This window comes from Hyalella azteca, unplaced genomic scaffold (assembly GCF_000764305.2).
Source record: "Hyalella azteca isolate HAZT.00-mixed unplaced genomic scaffold, Hazt_2.0.2 contig9858, whole genome shotgun sequence".
Classification (NCBI taxonomy): domain Eukaryota; kingdom Metazoa; phylum Arthropoda; class Malacostraca; order Amphipoda; family Hyalellidae; genus Hyalella; species Hyalella azteca.
In genome coordinates, this window is record NW_025939917.1 from 52,760 (window position 1) to 79,385 (window position 26,626).

The 26,626-nt window shown below is 36.0% G+C and overlaps 1 protein-coding gene across 9 annotated transcripts in view; it reads left to right on the forward strand.

Moving 5' to 3' along the window:
• The window catches only part of LOC108671797 (transcription factor Sp9), a 60,207-nt gene extending 42,815 nt beyond the window's left edge, over positions 1-17,392 (forward strand). For 2 of the 9 annotated variants that reach the window (XR_001930844.2, XR_007156904.1), the window contains exons 3-4: positions 10,484-12,561; positions 15,384-15,445. Coding sequence is in view for 5 of the 9 variants with exons in the window: in XM_047882185.1 (XP_047738141.1) it covers positions 10,484-11,758 (1,275 nt within the window). In the remaining 4 variants the exon portion in view is untranslated. Of the gene's footprint in view, positions 1-9,576; positions 10,059-10,483; positions 13,225-15,383 lie in introns of those variants that run through there. The other 7 variants (XM_018159406.2, XM_047882186.1, XR_007156905.1 and 4 more) reach the window with 7 other exon arrangements.
• Positions 17,393-26,626: the final 9,234 nt, after the last annotated feature.

The following is a 26,626-nucleotide window of genomic DNA, read 5'->3' on the forward strand; positions in this document are numbered from 1 at the left end:
TCGATACTCGTTCGTATAAATATATATTCAGTCATAAGAAGACTTCTCATTTATTTTAAAATTGAAATTTAAAATTAATATTCTCACTTATTTTTGAATGTGATGCATTACCACAGGATTGGAATAGTGGAAAAGGATCGAATAAAGAGAATTTTTCGAGATGATAATGAGATCGTATAATTTTTATGAGAGGAAAATTGCAGGTATATTTCAGAACCGAATGCATTAAATCATTCATCGGAATATTTTTTTACTGCGTTAGCATGACAGATGGACGAAAAAACGCCGGCCATTAGCTTGGAGCAGCTGCAGCTCGTCCATCGATCTTCGCGGGATTATGAATTGCGAGGACAATGCGAGAAATATGAATTTAATATTCGAGATATTTTTAGCGCATTTTATCATTTATGGAAAAAAAGGCGCTGTTGTGCTCGTCATGTCCGTCTGTCTGTCTATCCGTCCGTGACTTCACATTTTCGTCGACGAGAAAATGCGCTCTCTGTCACTCACTGCAGTGAGTACTGAGTTATATATTTTCAGAGAATATGTGCAATTAATGAGCATAAAATGTTATGGAATTTCGAAATATGTCTTTATTCATTTCAAATATACTGAATTGCTTATTTAAATTTGAACAGTAGCTCACTCATCAATGCCAATAAAATAGCTCATCGGCCATGCGAAAATGCACTAGGAGAATAAATCAGATATGCTCGAAAATTAAATGATTTACTCTAAATAAAATAAAACATGATATGAATAATGAACAAAGACACATTCATGAACTCGCACCTAACCCTATTGGTAGCATTGAGGATTGAGCAGCGACTTTCATTAACACATTACCAATCAAAAACGAAGAAATTCACGATTTATCATTAAAATCTTGTAAAGTGAAGCGTTTGAAACGCCTTTATTAATATGTGCACAACCTCCCAGAGAAATAAATATCATCAGCGACAAAAGAACTACCAGTTTATACAGAATTTATCAACTTTTTCATTTTAACGGAGCCTACTGAATTTTCAACATTGATCCATAAATATTTTATTACATTCCCATCATGTACGCAACACTTTCCATATTCCTTCAACCAACCGTACAGTAGCGTGGCATTTTACATTAAAATATGAACCGTCAAGATAACCCTCGAAAATATAAAAATAGGCTCAAAAAGTGTAGTATTGTGGAATATAACAGAGAACATAGAGAATACTTAGGCGAAAATTTGAAAGTCACCAATATTCAATTAAAATTGAAATCCATATAATGAAATTAATTTCACATACAGCTGCATTTAAGCCTGGTGCAGCCCGTCTGATGTCTAATAATCTTCATCACAATGCTATTCCTACCTGAATTATTGTGAAATTTTCTGGGCCAACTTTCAATATTGGTTAGATTGGAGTCCTACAGGTGTCGTGGATGATGGTGTGCATTTATCACTAGCACGAGAAGTGTAATTATTGAGATATGATAGACGTTATGTGCTGCAATGATCTACTCGTACGAGATTCTGATGATATGCGTGTTTCTGAAACGGATATTCTAATTGAAAGGTAAAATATCGATGTTTTATCCAGTATTAAGGAACAGGCGTAGACTGTGCAGTAGACTCGAAAAATAACAACGAGGGTATTTTTCATCGAAAAACTCTCGTTCATCAGAATGACTCGTTTTGTCTCTTATGACATTTCTTTCCATAAATAGAAGGAGTAATATTTAACAAAACAATAAAAAAATATAGGAGTGCGTCATTTCTCTGCAGCAAATTTTAGATCTAAAGAGTAGAAATCAACATAACCGCTGTAAAGCTGAGAGCGAGAAAAGAGCAGCAGTTTACCTCAGCAGTGTAGAGCACCGCAGTAATGCTGAGGGTGAGAAAAGAGCAGCAGTTGAATGCGCCAATAAATTTCACTACATTTCATACAATTATTTACAAATTTGACTGCATTACCATTCAAATGTGATGTGAATAAAACAAAAATATACAATTTTAAGCTAGAATATTGAATAGTGAGACAATTGTGCTGAGACTAGTTAATATTGGAATAATTTAGTCAATTGTCCCAAATTTAAACGAAGGGCGTAATATTACAACTTTACAACGTCAAGATAAATATTTATCTTTTCAAGTTAAAAACATTCGGTAATAAACAGCACAAATTTTTCATCTTCCGCCGCTCATGATAGCCTCCTAACTTTTCCTACCGAATTAACCACAAAAAAATTAAAACTAGCAAACATTAATATTCAAGGTAAGTTTTATTTTGAACTGTTAGTGGTATATCAAACAGTAGATTTGTTTTTCCTAGCGCACGGTTTTATTTTCGCATCAATTTTTGAAATTGAATAGATTTTGCCTGAAACGCGCGGGATGGAAATAACAGGTTTCTTTATGATTGCCCCTTCGTTGCATCGCAAACATGAAAAAAATCTTGAAGCTCAACGCTGAGGACAAATTTATTGCCCGTTATTACGGAGATAACGGGCGATTTTAACGCGAAAGTTCCTTCAGCATCTTAGAATTATTTTTACCGCTTCATCACAGATGCTCCTTCAGTTCTGGGCACCGAAGGACCACATTTGTGTGATTGAAAAATATTTCACATGCGGTTAAAATGTTTAATTTGTTTTGCTGAAAATGACTTACGAGATTTCCAGAAATCAATAAATATTTCATATAATAAGCAATTGTTATGAAATAATAAAAAATTATGACCCTCTCGGAATTCATAAAAAGTTTGATTATTTTATTGTTTTTATCGTCCATTTTATTTTCATTTGCATTTTTTATGTATTAAAAAATATTAGGTATATATAAATTTAGAAAAATGGTCGAACGTGAGAAAAACCTTGATTTTTAAAATGAATTTAAACTTAAATTTATTTTCGATTAGCAATTAACTCGAGTAATAGAGGGGTGATTTAGAAATGGGTATTTTGGCGATAATTAAATGACAATTTTGGTTAGAAATTTAATCGATAAAATGTCAGCTCAATGTAAGAAAAGAAAAAGCCAATTGTGTTCCGGAAATTATTTTCGTAATAATATTCGAAAAATTCTCATACGAGGATTCTTTATTATACGTAGATGGACAATTTCATTAACATTACTGATGTTTGATTTAAAATTGAAAACAAACAATATTAAAAAAACATTTCTGAATATCTTTCTAAAAAGCGTGTGAGTTAGATTTTAGGTCACAAACTTTTGCCCAAGTGCTTGTCATTGTAAAAAAACTTGTTCATCATTGCGTCTACATTCATGATCTTATAATATAAAACTTAAATTATTATATTCATCACTAAAAGGTATGATCAATTGATAATCTTTTTCACGTGGCAAAGTGTCTTCGTAAAAATTAATTTGTTTGAAATTATAATAAATTAAAATTATTATGTGTTTCTCCGTGTAAGATACGCAATGTCCCGTCTCCCAGTACGTATTTCCAGAGCAACAACATGCTCCAACATGCTCCGTCTCCAAGTAGTACGTATTTCCAAAATATTTCTCGTGTAAAATACGCAATACACCATCTCCAAGTACGTGTTTCCAAAGTATTTCTCCGTGTAAGATACGCAATGCCCCGTCTCCCAGTACGTATTTCCAATGTGTTTCTCGGAGTAAGATAGGCCTTGCCAATTTCGATGATTTATCGCCCTTGTATTTCTTGGAGCAAGACACTCAGTCTAACAACCAAAAGAACACAGCGCTGAACACACGAGTGCGGTCGGATTCTTCAGCTCCATTAACAGCCGAAAAATGATTCGCCAACAATGTCATAAATTGTGCGCGATCGTGACCGGGTTTATGACGTCATCTGATCTCGTCGGGCAGTTGAAAAGAACGTACGGAGCGTTTACATAATTTACGGTGTAGATTAAGCTCATTCATTTGCATAGTTTTGTCTTCTGGGCCATTTTTTATAATTGCCGGCACTTATTCCGCTCCATGGAGTCGAGAGAGGACAAATTCAAAATAATTTACTGAATGTTGCTTTTCTCGAGTCTTCATTAACGGAGGTTATTTTGACATATTATACTTAAAATTAAGAATTTTCACGAAATTTATCCAATGATTTTGAACGATTTCATTTTTATCTACGAATATAATTTCGATTTATTAAAATGTATATATCGTCTAAGAAGAGTGTTACGAATTATTATTACAGAAGGCTTGTCACCGATGAGATGAACATTAGATGAAAAGTTTGATTCGCAAAGCAAGCCTATTTACTCCTATAGTTCTCATGCTATCAATAATTCGGTATTATTTTTGAAAGTGCATGAGAGATAGTGATCGATTTTCTTTCCTAAATTAAACAAATAATTTTTAATAAAATACAAATATAAGGATGAACACAAGTAAACAGATGAACGCAAGTTAACAGGTGAACGCAAGTTAACAGATGAACGCAAGTTAACAGATGAACGCAAGTTAACAGATGAACGCAAGTTAACAGATGAACGCAAGTTGACAGATGAACGCAAGTTATCAGATGAACGCAAGTTAACAGATGAACGCAATTTATCAGATGAGCGCAGGTTAAAAGATGAAGGTGTTAGGTTGTTTATTTTTAATGAATTATTATTATTATATTATTAATGCAGTATTCACTATTAAATAAAGCTAACCGCATGATAGATGCAGGGTAACTGTAATTATTTCATCGCCTGGACAAGCCATCCTAGCAACTAACGAATGCTAATTAGTTAGTTAATGACCTAACTAACCGTAAAAAATACATTAAATAACTTTTCATCTTTAGATGCAACCAACATTTCGTAGAATATCGTTTAACACAAGTGCAACAGAATAATAATCAATTCGCTTATCATTATATAGAATATAGATTATCAAGAATAATTCGCTTCGCATATCATTACATCATTATATAGATTATCAAGAATAATTCGCTTCGCATATCATTACATCATTATATAGATTATCAAGAATAATCAACACAAAGTCCGTAAATAGTTTTTCATAGAATCAGAAAAATTTCACTAATAAAATATGGAGACATGATCTGAATAGATTTAGAATGAAGAGAGAATTAATGATATTAGAAGTTGCTTCGCATTTTATACGCAGAATAGACGTAAATAATAACAAATAGTGAATGAACGTATAAGGGGAGGTTGAATCTCTGTCGGCATAGTTGCCGTGTCGCGGTCTTCTAACCGTATTAACAGCATCCGGTGAGGCAAGTGCTGTCGAGTTGGTGACCGTATACCTGCCGTGTCGCGGTCTTCTGATCGACTGTACTATGCGCAGCCGTATAGCTGCTGTGTTGTGGACTTCTGACCGTATTAGGCGCGGCCGTATAGCTGCCGTGTCGCGGACTCCTGACCGTACATGGCGCGGCCGTATATAGCTGCCGTGTCGCGGACTTCTGACCGTATTAGGCGCGGCCGTATAGCTGCCGAGTGGCGGACTTCTGACCGTATTATGCGCGGCCGTATATAGCTGCCGTGTCGCGGACTTCTGACCGTATTAAGAGCGGCCGTGTAGGCAGGTGCGGTAGAGTTGTCGACCGTATAGCTGCCGTGTCGCAGTCTTCTGACCGTATTAAGAGCGGCCGTATAGCTGCCGTGTCGCGGACTTCTGACCGTATTAAGAGCGGCCGTATAGGCAGGTGCGGTAGAGTTGTCGACCGTATAGCTGCCGTGTCGCGGACTTCTGACCGTATTAAGAGCGGCCGTATAGGCAGGTGCGGTAGAGTTGTCGACCGTATAGCTGCCGTGTCCAATCGCGTATCGCGGGCGTCCTGAGCTATTATGCCTAATGATAGGGTAGCGCTGAGTCTGGTCGGCCGGCGTCGCTGGCTGAGTCGACCGGCTGCTCTGTCTTGTGTAGGCTCTCGTGTGTCTCTTATAGCTTCACACTTGTTCAACTATGTGTTAGCACCTCCACGATTTTACAGCATTTGCTTATAAAATTGGACCGCTGAAATTGGGAAATAAACATGTCTTTCTTCAACTTTTTATGCATTTTTCTAGAAAAATGGACAGCTTAAATTGGGAAATAAACATGTCTCTCTTCAATTTTTTATGCATTTTTCTAGAAAAATGAACAGCTGAAATTGGGAAATAAACATGTCTTTCTTCAACATTTTATGCATTTTTCTAGAAAAATCTATGATATTAAATTACTATAACATACAGAGACAATGCTATGTAATTGTCGGAAGACTTGATGTTATGCACTCAAGAAAAATTAAATATATTTCGCATTTCCCGAAAAGTTATATCGTAATATTTTTACACTTATTGACTTACTGTTATTATGCTCTGAGGTCTTACCACGAGCAGATCAGTAATAGATATTTTGATGCTAATTTTTATGTTCACAGATAAAAGAGTGGACATGAAGTATGCTGTTATTTTCCACCAATTGCAGACATGATTCCCGACAAGCAGGATAACAAACACCTGCACATGCAACTTAACATTCGAGCATCAAGTGTTGGCGTTGAGCTGTAGATACGAGAACATTATTTATATCATCAACGTCTATGTCAGGAAACAACAATCGTGCGAAATGCAAAATTCATCAGGATAAGAAATGCAACGTTATCATCTCCATTATATTATTATGGTTACAAGCCGCATTCGTAATAAATTTTATCAAACCTTTCCTTGTAATTTAAAATAAATGCTCCCCATTATGTTTTACACAAAAAAAAAAACTTGTAACAAACCGTACAAGTTGTTTGAATTATTTAATTTGTTGAATGCTAACCAATGATATTTTTAATTTATTGATACTCAATTCACACATTTCCACTAGGAGGTTGAAGTTTTCATAATAGGATAAGCTCATACATTTACATAAATATCTGGCAAATATTTTATAAAATTTGTGAAGTTCGAAACGAAACATTACACGAAATGAAAAAAAAATCAGAAGAGAACGAGAAATTTTTGTCGCATTACACATGATCTCCATTATAAGATATACGAGGAAATTTATGATTAAAATAAGTATAGCTCGAGATTTAATATTGACTTACTCTGCTCCTATACTTTTTTTACTCGGTATACTTTTTCGCTTGTCTGTCAGTGTTTGCTTTATTTTTATTTATGTTTAAAATAAGTGCTTATGCTTAAAAGAAATTTATGCTTAAAACAAGTATAGCTCAAGATTTAATATTGACTTACGCTGCTCCTATACTTTTTTTACTCGGCATACTTTTTCGCTTGTCTGCCAGTGTTTGAATTGCAGACTTGTACGAAATAACGCGCGCGTTACCACACGACGGAACTATCCACACAGCAACACGCAATGCCATGCATATAGAAATGCTTAATTGAGTAGAGTTTGAAGAAAGAGTTTATACAAGGAGCATAGGCAAAAGTATTAAAATTTTCAGGTGCCGCATAATTCAGTTGACCCCAGATATGGATTTAAGTATTTTGAGGAACAACCGGCAACACGCAATGTCATGCATAAATGCTTTATTGAGTAGAGTTTGAAGAAAGAGTTTATACAAGGAGCATAGGCAAAAGTATTAAAATTTTCAGGTGCCGCATAATTCAGTTGACATCAGATACGGATTCAAGTATTTCGAAGAACAAGAGTCCAAGTGACATAATTTGCAATTTATAGAGATGGACATTTGGGTTCGGCACGCTTTCTGTAACTTCGGCCTAAGCAACGTAAGCCTAAGCAACGCGTTTAATATTTAAGCGCAGAATAATTCAGTTCGCATCAGGTAGAGCACTAAGTTGTGAGACTCGTAATACGCACCTATAACGTGCGTTTAAGTTGGAGAAGGTGCCTTAGGATTTTTCATCTTAAGACGTTCTTGAAGAAAAGGTTCTAGCAATTACGACAACAGCCCTTGTAATTAGGGACCCATCCTAAAGGCAGTTACACATCAGCCAGACCAGAGGAAAAGAACAAATCTTATGGGCCAGCCATGTGCTTGAATGCCTCAGCCGTGCAATGTTGTCTCTGAAGGAAGTAGCTTTTCCGAAATCGCATTCAAATTTCGCCACAAATAGATTGACTTAAACACTTGAAATGGTAATTCTAAAGATAAAAATATTTGGCCATACATCGCCGAGTGAATGATTGAATGAGGAATATAAATCAGAAATAAATTTTATGCCTTGTCATGCGATCTAGGATCACAATTTGTGCAAAATTCTACTTAAAGTGCTAATCTCCGTCAACAGAAACATTTAGAAAACTTACTGGCAGTTTGAAAAATATGAGTAATAAATGCGTTTTAATTGATAATTAGTAACAAAACCCATGCGAAACAAGCAAAATCGTCTAATTGGCTTCATATAACATTATTTTTCATTATTGTAATATTCAATGGATATCAAATGTTAGGCATTCTTATAATTTTCTACATAGTAAACATTCGGGTATCCCATGAATTATTTTCATCGTTCAATCTTAGCATTGAATTGCGCAATCGTACTCATAAGAAATCTGGACAATAATTTGGTCTAATTGTTCAGGATTCTAACTTCCAAACATAAGTCCACATTGGGTCAAACCAGTATTGCACAAGCTGAGAACCAAAGTTCAATTTAATTCAGTCTGTAGGGATCTTATTCGGGATTTCTTAGACAACGATATGAAGAAAAAGATTGAAGGGACCAATGTGGTGAATGGAGAATTATAGGAGAGCGGGTTGACGATCCCGTAGCAGTCTGCTAATGCGAACTTGCCTTTGGGTTAAGTGCACGAATTTGTGTTCAGAAACAGCGGAGGTACTCATAATGTTATAGTTTCTTTATAACCTCTACTGTATCTGTTGATGCTGTACTCATGTCTTATCGTTTTGCTTAGGGTGTTATTATTTTGTATTGAGGATTTATTTTCCTATCAGTGTCGTTAAATAGACTTTTCGTTAAATAGACTTTGTTCCTTTTAGGAGTCATCGTTGCTCAACAAGCCGTTATCTACGCCTTGCCGCTCCTGTGCTCTAACTTTAATCTAGATTACTTAGGTTTATTCGAATGTGTAAGCACCAATTAATATTAATGTTCTTTGAATCTGAATTTATTATTGAACCACGGCACGCAAGATCGTTACACAGTCCCGTGATGGAAAGTGGCAAATTTCCGGGTCGAATTTGATTGGCAATAAGGGGGCAAATCGTCGCGAAGAAGAGATGTAGGAAATGACAGCCATAATTCACATCGGCGGTCGAGGCAAAATACCTGTATAAGAGGATGGTGCTCACAGTAAGTCTGCGCCGATCAAGCCCACTCGTCGTGGCTATAGGTATTAATTAAATATAAATGGCTACCTGGCGAGAGCGAGCGCGGGCCGACGAGTGTTCGGAGTGACCATTGCCGTGTTATAACTTAGGTAGGTAGGTACGATGAATAGATAGGATAAGTATGTAAGATAGGTGAGCGAGGTACGTAGGGTGGATAAGTAGGGAGCATGGTTTTTGAGGATAAATGGGAACAAATTACACTGAAACTCAGGAATGTTTTGGTAAGAAGGCGTGGCAACTTGAGGCAGGCAGGTGAAATTAGTGGGAGCAACATTACCTGGACACTAAACACTGGATTGTGTTATGACTGAACGCGGTGGCGTATGTCGCCAGTCTTGTGAGGTTAGGTGTGCTAAGCGGACACAGTGTTCGCGTCTATCATTGATCCTATACATCATAACTCTCAGAGACATAGTTAATCATTGAGATATTAGCCTCAATTCAAAGAGACATAATTATTGTTATAACACTGAAAGATTGTGACCTAAATATCATAGTAACAATAACAAATTCAAAATGTCAGAGTTATTTGTTTAACTTACGGTAGCGAGTTGTGATTTAATAAGTCACTGAAAGTTAAAAAAAGAAAATTTTATTTGGAAACAGTGCGATGAAAAGAGAGTGAAAATTAGATTTGATATTGCGAACAATCCTGAATTCAGAGAGACCAACGTGTATTATTTGTTTACTAGTAGCGCTATAACTGCCACGTATTAAAGTGGTCTCTAATAATAATCACAATAATAATAATTATTATTAAAGTGGTTTTTACTATATACACCAATCATGATGATGATCTATCAAGAGGTAAGCTCAAACAACTCGCATAACCGACGCTATCTCTATTAAATTTGAATTAAAACACAATCGAATTGCAACAGAAACGTACCAAAGCTGAACAAGTTGGTTAAAATTCGTAACAGACAATTTTCCGCCTGTTTTCGTTTCAACATTAAAGTGCAACTGCATCAATAATTACTTTCTATTTCTCATAACATTTCAGTCAATAATAGATTAGAAAAAGATAGAAACCGGCTTAGAATATAGCATGAAGACAAATGGTGTATTCAGTAGACTGATCAGTACAATTCAGTTGTGTATCAATATCCTTAACTAATCGAGCTATTCTTGTGCTGTTTGTTCAAGTTGCAACAAATACAATAAAAGTGAAGGTGAAATTCCCTTTATTCGAATTGCTTTCAAGCTAATCAATATATTTCTCTTTGTTGCAGGATCACCCATCCCTGCGTGGCACTCCTCTAGCCATGCTGGCTGCTCAATGCAACAAATTGACAAGCAAAAGTCCGCCTCCTCTAGCAGACGCCGCTGTCGGCAAAGGCTTCCATCCATGGAAGAAAAGTCCGGGATCTACAACTCCTGTTCCAGCGAGTCCGACAACGGCTCCTCAAAGGCCGCCTTCTGCCGCTTCAACGAATTCCACAACAGCAAACTATCAGAGGACCGCGATAACAACCACAGCTGCGTGCAGCTATCCTCAGGCATCAGATTTTTATCTCACTCCAGCAACAAGCTCTGGAGGACAAGACTTGCTAACCAAAGCCGAACTTCCAGCTATGTCTTCAATGTATTCTCGGGTGCATCCCTATGAGTCGTGGCCTTTCAATTCGGTAGCTTCATCAGCTATAAAACCCGAAGTGTCGGCAGTCAATACATTCAATACTGCAAGCTCATGGTGGGATGTACACAGCGCGGCAGCTGGATCTTGGCTCGACATGTCGGGAGCGGCAGCGTCAGGTTTATCTGGCGTGGCTGGTATGGGTCAAATGAACTACCCTGGCGGCGATTACTCAACTCTATCTCACACTTTAGCTGCTTCCAATACAGCTCATCTTTTATCGTCAGGTCAGCACTTATTTCAAGACACTTACAAGTCTATGTTGCCGGGGCAAGGGATGGGTGGAGGAATGGGAGCTCCCTTCACGTTGGGTCAACCGTCATTACCCCAAGTACCATCTCCGAGGTCGCAACGTCGATACACGGGGCGAGCAACGTGTGACTGTCCCAACTGTCAGGAAGCCGATCGATTGGGCCCTGCGGGGGCACACCTACGAAAGAGGAATATACACTCCTGCCACATCCCAGGCTGCGGCAAGGTGTACGGAAAGACTTCACATCTCAAGGCTCATCTTCGTTGGCACACTGGTGAGAGACCTTTTGTTTGCAACTGGCTATTTTGTGGCAAAAGGTTCACAAGGTCTGATGAACTACAACGTCACCTTCGAACGCACACAGGTGAGAAGCGGTTTGCGTGCCCAGTGTGCAACAAGCGATTCATGAGGTCCGACCACCTGAGCAAGCACGTCAAGACTCATAATGCGTGTGGCGGAGGTGGCGTCGGTGGCAAGAAGAACAGCGATGGCAGCGAAGACAGTGACAACAGCCATAGTGAAGCTGCTTCTGCCTCTTCCCCTGCCTCTATCAGCTCCCCCCCTGCGCCCCCTACTCCCACCTCCCCTTCCACCCCCGATCTGAAACCTTTGGTGTGAGCAAATCTTTGCTGATGAATTTTGCCATTGAGTGCCACCTCATTGTAAAAAGTTAAGCAGACGTGCTACGTAAGAAGCGAATTGTGCCAAAATTTACGTTCATAATGAAGACAGTATTAGATAAGGCATCATCCTGATGATATCAAATTCAAGTTATTTACCCTCAACAATTACCAGACTGTGTGCCTTCATATCAATACAGCAGGGACAAAGCCCTCTGTATTTGATGAATTAAAAGCATAGGGAAGGCAGGAAGGTTGGAGTAGAAGGGCATAGCCAGGGAGGGAAGCACCACAGGCTAAATTAAAAGTCAACACTATCAAGAATCTTGGCAGGATTTCCGGTGACCACTTTATGGCCTATGATCCGCCAACGAAAATCCACCTTATTCTAGTGAAAAATGAAAAATAGTGGGAGGTGCTTGCAGTGTGATAATTCAGATACGTTTGCGTTAATTTACGACACCTAGCGACATCGATACGTGCCTAGCTAGTCTCACTGCCAGTCGCTATTCTTCTCTTTGATTGGTTCATCAGCGTGGTTCGGTAGATCATAAGTCACCCAAGAGCAAGCGGCCGTCACGCACGCAAAGCTAAACCCACTCACTGACACCCCTGGTTATCTTTGCCAAGTATCCTTAAATTATACACTTAAAAAATAAGAGGATTACTTATAAATGATCAAGAAATCAGTTCATTTATGAGTTTAAGTTCATGTGATGTAATTGAATAAATGAAGAGAGACGGTGGGAGGCAAGGGGGCGGTTAGGGTGGTAGCGAGAACAGGCAGGCAACATCGATTAGGTGAGTTGCCCTTGTTTTCCTAACGCTCAATAATATAGACCCTTGTCATATTACAATTTCTGAAATAGTCGATTTGAATCGATATTGATGCATAAAAATTACTGTTCTTGACATAATATATCATTGAGGTAAGTAGCAATACTTGCCGCCCCTAGACAGCTGGAATTGACGTGCTAGGAAATACTTAATTGAAAAGATGGGCAGCTGTGGATTATTAGGCGTCAGGCGTTCAATGAAAATACACTTTGTTAAATGCATTAAAATGATTATGTACAGAAAAGATGATATTGGAAATTCATGATTATAGTACTCGTAAATATTTTTATGTTTAACAACGTATATTTAGCACACACTTACCCCCTTCTGATTCACTTTTGGTTGTTTATCAATATGGAAATTTGTTGAGAAAATTACTCACTAAGACTTGAACACAAATTAACTAAAACTGTAAATAATTTATATTTTCTAGAGTGATACATTAAATGCAATTGTTATAAAACTTTAAAACAAATTCATGGGTCTACGATGGTTCTAAGACTAAAGCCGAATGATTTAGTTACATTCATACAATTATGATTTATTGTACTATGTCAGACATTGAAAAATATTACTGCAATCACATCCAGTACAAATATCTATATTTTGATGGGCATTAAATGCGTCCCAGCAGCTAGTTACAGTTATTTTAATAATGATTGCTTATTTCCCTTGAATATTTCTATTATTTATCCTAGGAAATGATTGTGCAGAAATTCATTATTATGCCTTAAAATAAATGTTAATGAAAAAACTGAAAGATGACATGCCAGACTGTAACGGTAACATTGAGCCAGCTTTGCAGTTTTGTTCAATATTGCAGCACAATACATATAATATTAACTTATACACTGTCCTTCACAATTGAATAATATCGTCTTACTTGTGTCAACTGTTGGGGTATCATATTAGTGAGCATTTTTCTCTATGTTATTAACATTTCAAATTTGTATTTATATTCAATTCTACAGGGAAATAAAGGTTTCAATGTTTCTTTCAAATTTATTTTTTGTTAATAGTAAGACTATCATATTTCATATTTTCTTATGAACATCATCCGTCCCACCGTCTCATTCATATATTGAAAAATGATTTTCGTATGACATAATTTTTTCAAAGTGCATAATTAATTATTTCAGTACCTACTATGTCCAATAGGCTCAGTGAGGCAGTCTGTATTTTTATGAAGTCAAGGTGAAAATTGTGTATTAATTTTATGCAACTCTTTCGCTGTCAGGTATTAACGTAACTACCTCTTTTTTACGGATGTCTCTGTACCATATAGGAACATAATAAGGCCCGAATATCAGAATTTGAATGTTTTGTAAGCATTATTTGATTAAATAGAACTTTTCGTTCCATTAAGTTAGCGGCATTATTAAAGTATTCGAGTTTAGGAAGCTGTTAAGTATAACATATGTAATGAGAAAACTTAAGTTGAGATCACTGATAGTATTTAATGAGATCTTCAACGTAGTATGTCGAATTATGTCATGCTTATTCATCACTTGAAACATTATAAATCATTCTTAAGAGTATGACTTGAGTAGCAAAAAGTGGAGAAAATCGGTTGATAGTCTGTCTTAAAGAACGTCTCAGGCATACCTACATGTTAAAAGTTATTTAAATGAAGTAGTTTTAGGCTAATATGACTATTCCTTTTTACTTTTTTATGCAGTAGCAACTTAAGGCGGCTGAAGTAACGACATTCGACAATGGTATGTAATTTGATTGGATTTTTCGCCCGTGCTGTCACTTATCCTTAATAACCCAGTATTGAAATTGATCAAGAAGGTGAGAGGGGCTGATGGAAACTGATAGACCTCCCTTCGAAATTCAAGTTCAAAAGCTTGATGGCAATTTTATATTCACATGAGAAAGTAGATACAAACCAGTTCTGATGAACAGTCCAAAATGAATGGGGGAGAAATGCTCAGGAAGAACTTTAACAACGCTTTGTGTGAGAGGCGAATAAGGTCGGGGGGCGAGCGACAAAAAGTTATACGATTAGTTGGGAAAATTAAACTTGTATAACAACAAATTTTCGCATTTTTATGGAATCTTGGAGAGTTTTAATGAAGTTTCTATAACCAATCAATAATTAAAGTTATCATTTAAATGACAGGTATTCATATTGCAGATGAAATTCTTCCCGATCACAGCAAATGTCTTAATCGAAAATAATACTCTGACTAAAATACATGGGTTTTCTCCTTCAATTTTGGTGACTGTTTCAAATTAACTGGATTTACTTCCATCTCGCCCCCTCACCTTCAAAATCTTTTTCCATATCGCTCGGCCAGACTCAATAAATAATTTCGTTACTTCATTCGTGCAAATTCATCATACATTACTTTCATAATGAATTGATCTTCTAAATTAGTTCAATGAGACTATTCAGCAAAGTTCACGAATCAAAGATCATTCAGATCATGAATAAGATATTTAAAATACAATTTCTATCACAAAAAATAACAATTGGATCAATAGATTAGTTATAAACCTTCATATCATAATGATAACAATGATTAAAGTCAAAACAATTTTTTAAATTACACAATTGATCCGAATAACAGCTTTTAAAATGCTAATTCCATTAACTAAAACAGTTGAACGTTGCTATTATAAAATTTTCGAAACTTCATTTTGTGTAACCCAAGCTCAATTTAAAAATTTAAAGTTGCAATGAGAGAAAAAGTTAAAATACGCTAGAGTCTGGCGAGTATGGGAAATGTATAACACAACAAAGGCCCTCACTAAAGTCTTGTTACCGTTCCTTGTTACAGCAGCAGCGCCTCCTAGCCGAGGCGGGCAGCGTCGTGGTGGTGGACCAGCCGATAAAACAAGGCCATCTAACAACCTCTCAAGACCCAACTCAGCTCCCGGAAATAATAACAATAACACCACCTTAATTTCTAGCAGTCCATCCCTGAATAACAATCACAACAATAATGCATCTTCACCATGTGCTTCTACTAGTAGCAACAACAGTTCATCTAGTAATTCATCTGCCGGGTTATCTACTAATGCGTCCAACACATCCCACAAACTTACGCTTAGTAAAACTTGAATTCGTTTCATATGGTCAACTTTCATATTTCGTGAAAGAAATTGGGTGTGAATTTTTTCAAATGTCATGGGCAAATACGTTCACGATGCGAAATTTTAATAGCAAACAATTTCAACCTTTTAATTTCACATCAAGTCGCTGACTACGTAGATTTCAATCCTGCCACGTCTAAAAACTGCGGTGAAACAAAATACTACAGGCTCATATCATGACTGTAATGTAGTACATGTAATCGTGCATGAAATATAAGACATTCATTAAAATTTTATAACTTTGAAAACATTTTTGCAACTTTTTAAGATAGCTGAATTCGCATGAAAAGAAAACTCTTTATTCGTCTTTACTTTGCTCAAGTTTGTGAAATACTTCAATTTTCAAAGTGAATATAGGATGTGTGTTGAATAAACTATAGTGAAAAGCACCACGTAAAGAATAAACGGTTATGTATCTTTCGAGTTTTCAACGATCACAATCAGCATTATCTTTATGATTGTGACAAAACCAACATTGTAATGGAACATGAGCGTTAAAGAAGGTAAAAATATCGGTGGATGAAGACGTTTACATTTAGCTAAATATATAATTTACTTGTATATAAATGTACATGAATGGTTAATGGTTATACTCATGTTGATGACACTCAGGATTAATCTGAATGAAAACCGTAAGGTGGATTTATAATGGCTTCGAATAAACTTTGTACCTAGAAAATAAAGTCATTTCCTGTATCTATGACTTCATGATTACCACTAAGGACTTGTTGCAAATATTTTGTACAACAATGAGTATTTTGCAATATTTTTGTTGAGAAAATAGTTGAAAAATATTGTACATATTGTGAAGATTTGGGATCGTAGCTAGAAAGCAAAAGCATACTCCATTTTTGTATCCTTGGTATGTGTTTCGGACGTATAGCAGTTTCATGCCACGCTAGAGAGGCGCCTTATATGTCGTCACCAACACAATCGTTCGTTAGCGCTGGTTTTTAACTAGTTAATTTTTTCATCTCACGGATTCGTCTATTATCGAGAAAATTGTCTATTGTTTATTGTGGTTTGAAAATAATTTATACACATTTTTCCCACTTGTTTTCCGTTTGTTTTTGTGTAAAATAACTATTTTTGTAGTAAATTACATTGCTTGATTTGCCGACCTTTCTGCAAGAGAAACGATAAGACGATGCATTGCGGAAATTCTACGTTAAAAATATTCGAGAGTGTTTTATTATTTGAAAAAATTTGGCGGTGTGTATGTATCAACTCAGTATTTGAGTAGCAGTATTATTTTTGATCACGACCACCATGTTAATCTATTTGTTCTGTAGATAATACATTGTGTACATACTCTGTGCCTTCAACTACCTAGCATGAATTTAAAAATTCCTCGACTTGAGATGCAATTTTAAGGGACATTATAAAAGCAATAGTGCTCGAGCCGAAGAGCAGTTTTTATTGTCACGTGAATATTTTATTCCAAATTATAAAAATTATGAGTAATTAAATTGAGTGTTTGACTCGACATTTGATGGAAATGTACAAATTTACAATTAATCATCTGTGAACCTTTGTGTTGGAAAAAAATTATTAAGTTCCATATAAGTCGAGTCGAGAAGCTACGGATACCTTAACTTCTATGCCTCGAGCAGAGAAATCCAATGAAAGGTAATCAAGAAACAATACTTCAGTTATTGTTCGATTAAGAGTAAGAAATTAAAAAATTTGATTCTAATATGTTTTATTATTCCTTACTACGGATTCTGAAAAATTGCCGCTTGGGGTTAAAAAAATTGTAAATTATTTTGTCAGAGCATAAATTAGAAAAAGGTCAGGAAAGGAATAAATTTTAAATAATGGCTGAAAACTTTTTAATGGGTGGCTATTAGTTAGTAGTTTCAATGCATCATTTGGTGTACTTTTCCATAGGCGCACTTTAGATAAAAGTCAGAAGTCAGTCTTTAGATAGAAGTCTGTCATAACTTGATGGTTTATGCATGCATCGTTGGATCAATAACTGTGACAAATTTCTTTTGATTATTCAAAAGATTAAAAATGCAACTTGGAAACAAAAATGATTTAAGTTGTCTCGAAAGCAACTAAGTTGAAGCTTCGCTAGCTGTACATAACAAAACCATACCTGTGTTGAAGCAATATGATAACTGACTCGATCTTTTTGAGACATTAAATGAATTTCGGTAAACAGATTTTACCGATAAATATAAAATTATTTATATCTAGGAATGACTTGAGGTGAGGTACATATGAAATTGAAACGATTACTCGATTACTGTCTATTTATTTTCTACGATATACAATATTACATACCATATTATGTACTGCGAAGTCAACGATGTAGAATACTTGGAATTCAACGATGCAGAATACTGCAAAGACTTCATAGTCGTCGGCACGTATCTTTAGGTTTCCGGATCGGCGACAATCACCCGTTCCTTATCTCAGAATGGTTTTTATAAGGGGTAGCACGTCACCTGATAGTGAGCCTTATCTTAATCTACTCAAGTCTATGCTACAGCTCCGCTCAAATGTCAGCTTAGTCATTCAAGCTCAATGAGTTTTCAAGTCTCCAGGTTTTTCAATTCATGCTGTCAACATTAGTTATGAAACTCGAGCTTACAAAATTGAGTTCACATGAGTATGGAGAAAGAAATTTGATGCAGGATGTCAATATTTGTACTGCGATATACCTACTTATTCTTAAATCGGACCAAGTTCACTAATAGATCCTTGTGTATTGTTAAAGTGTATCTAATATAACAGGTAAGCGACTTAACATATTTCATGGCATTGCTATTTCTCCCTGCGGTATACGAAATAAGTATATTTTTCACCCGTTTTTCATATCTATTAAGTTTATAAAAAAGTATTCTTCATCGAGAACCCAATAAAAAAATTCTCAACAGTCAACTTTGGATTCAAACAGGTTGTAAATTAAAATGAATATGTTACTATCTAAAAACCTGATATTGGTCGTACAGAGAAAAAAAACCATCCGAGATAAGGAATCTTGAAAAAAACTGTTAACTGGCGAAGAGATCATTTGATTAAAACCGATAAAAAATATGAATTTTTTTGTTTAACGCATGATTTAAGCGAAGGAAAGGGAGGAAGCTTCACATTACGTCAATACAGCCGTTTAACAGTTTAATTGCCAATATTCGACATCAATAAAGCAAAAGTGTTGGCAAGAATGTAATTTCTTCCCACAAAAATGAAATTCACTTAAAGATTTGGTTCAAGAATTCTTAAGCGATTTGTGAAAGTTTTATTCGATTTAATAAACAGCTTGGAAGGCTTTTTTTTCTGAAGATTACAAGCTGATACCTAGTGATAAACGCAAGTTAATTGGTTGTGAATAAGAGGTAATTTTACTAATGAATGAGTTTCACACAATAATGTCATAAACTCAAGCCTAAATCATAATAATAAATGACCGACTAATACATCACATTGAGCATGACCGAAGTTCTGAGTGTGAGGCGCTATATATATACATGAGGTCATTGGATCAAATAATTAGTCTCGCACAATAATGTCATAAATCCAAGACTTGATACTAATAATAATTGACCGAAAAATACATCACATTGAGCATGACCGAAGTTCTGAATGAGAGGCGCATGTTCCGTGGCTGTACATGAGGTCATTGGATCAAATAATTAGTCTCGCACAATATTGTCATAAATCCAAGCCTTAATACTAATAATAATTGACCGAATAATACATCACATTGAGCATGACCGAAGTTCTGAATGTGAGGCGCATGCTCCGTGGCTGAACATGTCATTGGATCAAATAATCAATTTCACACAATAATGTCATAAATTCAAGCCTTAATACTAATAATAATTGACCGAATAATACATCACATTGAGCATGACCGAAGTTCTGAATGAGAGGCGCATGCTCCGTGGCTGTACATAAGGAGCCCGCTGGGCTGAGGTGTCGGCGGCGCGTCATCAGGTAAAGGCGTCCCGCTGGGACAATTGGTGTCCGACGCGCCCTCCCGCTGCGTCCTGTCCACACATGTTAGCCTTCGCCCCAGCCCGCCTGGACAGTAACACGGACAGGAGGCTTCTGCTTAGCAGGCGGAACCCGAGAAGAAGACTTCGGCTCATTGGAGATGATAGGAGTTGATTCTGTTGCATGGCTTCTGCTTAGCAGGAGGAACCCGAGAAGACTTCGGCTCATTGGAGATGATGGGAGTTGATTCTGTTGCATGGCTTCTGCTTAGCAGGCGGAACCCGAGAAGACTTCGGCTCATTGGAGATGATGGGAGTTGATTCTGTTGCATGGCTTCTGCTTAGCAGGAGGAACCCGAGAAGAAGATTTCGGCTCACTAGAGATGATAGGAGTTGATTCTGTTGCATGGCTTCTGCTTAGCAGGCGGAACCCGAGAAGACTTCTGCTCATTAGATGATTGGAGTTGATTCTGTTGCATGGCTTCTGCTTAGCAGGCGGAACCTGAAAAGAAGACTTCTGCTCATTGGAGATGATAGGAGTTGATTCTGTTGCATGGCTTCTGCTTAGCAGGCGGGACCCGAGAAAAAGACTTCGGCTCACTGGAGGTGTTGAGTTGATTCTGATGCATGGCTTCTGCTTAGCAGTGCAATGGGAGGTGAACACTTCTGTTCAGTAGAGATGAAGCATTCCAACGACATTTGAAGTTGAAATAACGTTGGTGCACCGTTATTCCGACGAATTCAACACTTTAATCGACGTTGTTTCAACGTCATGTGGCGGAAGGGATAAGACTTCTGTAAAAGATGGCGTCTTATAACCTCTTTAGCGTGGTGTCCTATATTGAAATATACTCCTCAGATTAGGTAGAGTTGAATACTTTTTCTTGGCGAAATTACAGAAATCGGGGGTTTTTCAGCAACATAATTGGTTGAAGACTAAGTTTCTTTGTATACGAGTGAATAGGACTAATTCTTAGCGCTGAAATGACGGCTTCCACTTTATATTGAGATGAATAACAAAAAACGCCACAAAATGCTTTTGCATACCATAAATATATTTTAAGTAACAGACAATCAAAATTAATTAAGAAAAACTTAGATAAGGTTTCTGTACGCCTAGAGATATACCGAAGACGAACAAACTTGTTAATAATAATTCTCGTTGCGGTTCATGAGGATTATAATTAAGATGCATCTTTTCGGATCTCTACAGGAAAGGCTGGCTATCGATTTTATCGTAGAAGTCAATGGTTATTGTAAACAATATAGCTTTTGACCGTTTCAGCAGTCACTACAAAATGTATACGATTGTAAACACTAAGCAAATATTGAGTGCGTGGAAAAATTAGTTAGCGTGCGAAGGTCAGTTTTTTAACTCAAAGTTCGACACATGGACTATATGATTCAATATTTAATCATTTACAACCGCGCCAATATTAATTAATCCAGGTCCGTAATTAAACATCCTTAATTCATTAAACAAAACCTATTTAGTTTTTTCGTTCTTTTTACAAATTCAAATAAAATGCCCATATATCATTAAAACTTCTTGACAGACTTACAAATTTTTTGTCGCATATTAATCATAGCGCGGTATAACTCGGCATATCTCATGAGCGCAAACTTGAAAAAAAATGCACGCAAAGGCAGCCAGAAAACCATTGAAGAAAACTACACGAAGCTCTCCAGCTGAAATGTGGTCAACACAAGGTGCTTTATGTGAATAGGTGCGGGACATTGCGCAGGACTTGTGGTTTCGCGGTTAACGATCGAGGAGTTGACCAACACTTGAATAGCGAAGCTATAACGGACGGACTTTCATGTAAAAATCATGGATTATATAGGACTGGCCGGCTGTCCTTTGGCCTCGATGAAGGCCAAAGGACGGATATGTAAAAATTATTATTATACATAGGACTGGCCGGCCGCCTTTTGGCCTCAATGAAGGCCAAAAGACGGATATGTAAAAATTATTATTAAAGGAAAATGATGTATTAATATATCTGATATTAATACATCATTTTCAACGGGCCGGCGTGGGTGCATGAAAATGATATCAAGTTCGTGTGCGATCCGAGTTTAAAAAAATAGTTCTTTTTAGAATTGCCACTCGATTTATTTCTGATTTGTTTTGTATTTGTATATAAAAGAAAAACTATTCAAAGCACCAATTGAAATGATTAAATGTTATCAAGAACAATTTCTTTATGCTCTAATTGCTATTCGTATTTTGGAAATTCTTCGTATTGCGATCAAATCAAACATTTCCACAAACATATTTCTGGTAGCAAATCATTCTAGTAAATTTAAAGACCACATATGGTATTATTTTAGTATTGGAAAATTAATGACATAATTTGTTCTTTTCATTTTCTGTGCCAAATTACGGAACTGACGATGTCGGTCCATCTATATAGTTATAGAATAGCTTTCTTCATGTCACGTATGTGCTCGTAAGCATGCAGCATTTCAGTCCGTGCATACTGTGATAAATAACTAATAACAAAATAAAAAATATAGAACTTTCAGGTCTTCCATCAATTTGATTTCCTAATTGGATCCGGTCCTTAGCTGAATTATATAAATAATTAGGGTTAGAAAATAAAATCATTTTTTATTTGCCTAATCGGAACTGAATAACTCCGAAAATAACTTTCAAAAGAATAGATATGGAAACGCTGAACAAGAGAATAATATATAATAATACAAAAGAATAATAAAAAAATTACCGATTTAAATAAATAGTAAAAATGTTCATGATTCCCTCAAGGACTATAATAAATGCTTACTAGCATCAAACCATAAAACTCAACGAAAAAGTAAACCGAAAAAGTAATAAATATAAATGTATATACCAATACAATATGAACAAAGATTTTTACATCGAATAAAATGAATAAAAAATTATGTAAACATAGTTGATAAGTGTTGAAAATCCGGAAATGTTCGTAGTTCAACAACAAACTTTTCCGTACCATAAATGCAGAAATATCAGAGCGCATCATTATTACTTATGAAAAATAAAGTAAATATAGAAGTAAAGTTAGTGAATGATTATTATTCAATTTTAGACCAACAATTCATTAGGATACGTTCAATTATACATATATTTCAAACCTTGAAATACTTGACCGAGATTCCGATGAAAAAAGTACATTATTGTAATTAATGTGAAGGGGTGCAAACGAATGTGAAGGGGGGCAAACGATACGCGACGAGCGGCGTAGCCTAGTTACGTTGTAAGTGAGTGACGTCATCATTTGCATCATTACAGACTATATACGTCAGTCTTGGCCGTCATCACTCTTAATTTTCGTGGCACCATGCAATTTAATTCACCAACGCATAACTCCTCATGCCAAGAATTTGCATTAAAATCCACGGGAAATAAAACCCATTTATGAGGAACGAATTTCTAGAGCGCTGGCTGCCTCGCATATCAAAGTGAAAGATGCGTCTTGAATGGACGAAATTAAAAGAAGGAATTGCACAAAAAAATCAATACAAATTATTTTAAGAAGATTATCATTGAACAACAACAAAAAAAATCGAAGTTCAGGCGGCCAAATGTATAGTAAATTATTGCATGTAATATTTATAAACAAATTACAGAGTATACCAATATTAAGTATAGTAATTATAATATCATAATTTATAATTTTTTATTTATCCGACCAACAAAAATTTCATAAACACAATCGTCTACTAACAGATCAAAATTCTTAGAGGGAAGGGCATTTTTTGAGCATCTTTGTGCAGTCAGGAACTTAATTTTAAAAAATGAATATTTTATGTTCCTATCTAAAGCGAAAAGTAATCATTTAGCTATAAAATTGACGTGAACTTTAGACAGGTGCGAATACAGGTGTGACAGGACACTTAAGACAGGTGTGATTAAATCGACTTCGGGCGTTCTATAGTCAGGCGTATATTGTACATTACTTGTACCTGATACATTTCTACAACTTACTCTTGAAGAATACAAATTGAATTGCTAAAGATGATGCGGTATGGAAATCTTCGGAAAAGTGACGTTTTAGAAGAAAAAGCGAAACACGCTGCTATGAAAAACATCTATGAACCGACTTTTCTGAATTACGCAGCTACACAATTAAATTAAAATAAGAAGCAATAATCGTGGCAGCAATAGGAAGAAAGCATGGATGCTTATATGTAAGCTGAATAATTGGATGGAATTCATGAATACTCTACGATTATGGATAATTACGTAATATTGAGTGAATTACCATAAATCATAGTCTATAAATAATGAAAAAGATTAAAAATATTCTGGGAAGACAGTGTGAATTCATCATTAAAAAATGTAGTGAATAACCGAAGTAGAGAATTTCAGAGCTATAGGCCCTTGCTTGCTGCGATATTCATTGTCTTCAATATAATGGCTTCCAAACATGCAGCGCCATAAGTTCGTCATTGACAGTCAGATTTTCACATCCGGCCTAGCTACGCTGTCTTAAAAGATGGACGAATTTTCGGTGACCGTCCAGCGGCCGACAGTTTTAAGGACATGATTTCTCTTCAGTTAGGCAGCACATGATAATTCTGAGAACGCTTCGGCCTATACGCAGGAACGATGTCATGCAATGGCGTTCATATCTATCGAAAAGTTACGAAGGATTTTGAAGGAAATACTGGAGGCAAATGCTGTTGTTTCGTGGAAGAACTTAGCTCAAGTGATATGTAGACATCACGACCAGCATGCAGAGCCGTTGTCATTTGTGTAACAAATTACGGAGTTGAACAACACTTTAATCCCTTGTTACGAGATGCCGAACATGTAAAACTGCTTTGCGTTCGACAGCTTTTGCTGTTTTTTTTTCAACCATGTGCATTTTTTGAAAAATGTTCGCGAAATCTTTTTTTTTAAATAAAAATTTACGTTCAATCTTCATAATTTTTTGGGGGATTGACGAAGTCGATTGCGTTTTCCCCAAGTTCGAGTTTATTTCTAGGAATATGCTCCATGCATCTTTAAAATTATGGCACCGTAAATTCTTGTTCCAAATAGAAGCTTTTGTCTTCGATAGTGATTAGATTCAAATATCTTATATGCACACGATTTTAAAACATGATTTCATATTGTCAATAATATATTATATTTATTGCCTAATATTATATTGTATGATTTCTGACAATATTATCACAGTTTTTATATTTCTGAAAAAATAATTTATTCATAAAAAGTACTTCGGAATAAGGCAGTTACGTGGCTAGTTGAATTCTGCTTCCAATTAAATTTTAGTACGACGATAAAATTTATTTTTATCTGTTCGGTCTCAAATTAATTTTCATCATAAAATTCATGATAAAGATTGATGTGCTGGCAAAGATTGATCAATGAAAAAAGTGAATGCACATAGCAATTTGATGCTCATCTTATCAGAAATATAGGAGGTTTTTATTGCGCCCGAAATGCACGAGTGAAATTTTTCGAATGATGAAATTTCCAATATACTGCAGTACAAAGGAACCACTGTTAATAGTTACAGAAAAAAGGCTAAAATAGGAACATCAATACCACAACAAAAAAGTGAATCTACAACAACAACGTGCGGTTCTTTAAATTTAATTTAATTTGAATTTAAATGACTTTTGCTCAATGCTGCGCACGAAACACGGTGTAGGGTCACCAAGCCTACGGAACATAAACACCAATTATGACTAATTGCAAGGTCGGTAACAAGTCACAATGTATTTTGTAGTCAGAATGGGTAAAAATTTCTACAGGATTCATATATTACATCACAATATTGTTTTAATTCAGGTTCCACTGGAAGGAAAGGAAGTATCAGCCGAAAACATGATAGCTAGATTGCGATTAATGAGGAATTTAGAGAAAAAGGTCAAGTGATGCAGGATTATTGGAAATAATTTCGAAAGGTTAAAATCAGTTGTATGAAATGAGCGTGCTATATGGCGGATGACTCAGTGAAACTGAATATTTATTTCCCATCAATGAAATTATTATAATAGAATTAGAGGCGACCCATAAGAGTCTCCGATAAAATGAAATTTCTGAAATTGAGTAGATTGCCTAAATTCTATAGATAATTTAGTCAGATACTCCCGATTTCAATCTTCATTCGACGTTATTATCTGGTCTCTTGTCTGTGAGTTAAGTGTCAGTTATCATGGGAACCGACAGAAATCCAAACTAACGACTGTTCCAAACTAACGACTGTTAGTAATTGGACAAACTAACTAACAAAAGCATGTGAAAATTTATTATTATTAGTGCGTTATAGACCCAATTTTAACCAATAAGTTTACATTTTAATTCATCGCATGTTACATAGCACAAATGTGTGAAATTGGAAACTACAGAATATTTTTTTCAGATTTATATTTAGCATCAGTGGCCCATTGTAGGCCATTAAAATATTAATATACACTAAGAATGAAGCAAAACATGCTTAAATTTATAATAGAAACCCACCAACAACTGAATTCCCATCACCACATGGCCCTCCAATGCCATAAATTTCGCGTAAACCCGTTTTCCTATTCACTATGGTAATTACTACCCGATTCTTCAAAGTGATGGCGAGCCAGCCGTATACTATCACGCACAAGCATAACCATTGTGATCTGTCTTCATTCGTAATACAACCGTATCAGACCAACACAAAAACAGGCAGTTTAAAATTTTAATTGAAGTTCTAAATCATGATGCCAAAAATCCGCCAGTAAAAGTAGCTAAGTTTTGTATCATAAATTGAGACTGTAAATCAAAAGTTCATCTCAGCAGTCATGAGATGAGAGCAAAAAAAGCGTTGTTCCGACAGTTGAGACAGGCGCGTGGTTACAAAACGAACTTCAAGAAAGGATGTATTTGTGGAACTCTGTTGCATCGCTACCTTTCACTTACGTAGAAGCTCTACATGCATGTTTTCTTCATTCTAAATTCAACACGCTTGTGCTACACTCCCTCAAAAACAGTCTAGCCTCTGTAGAAAGCATTA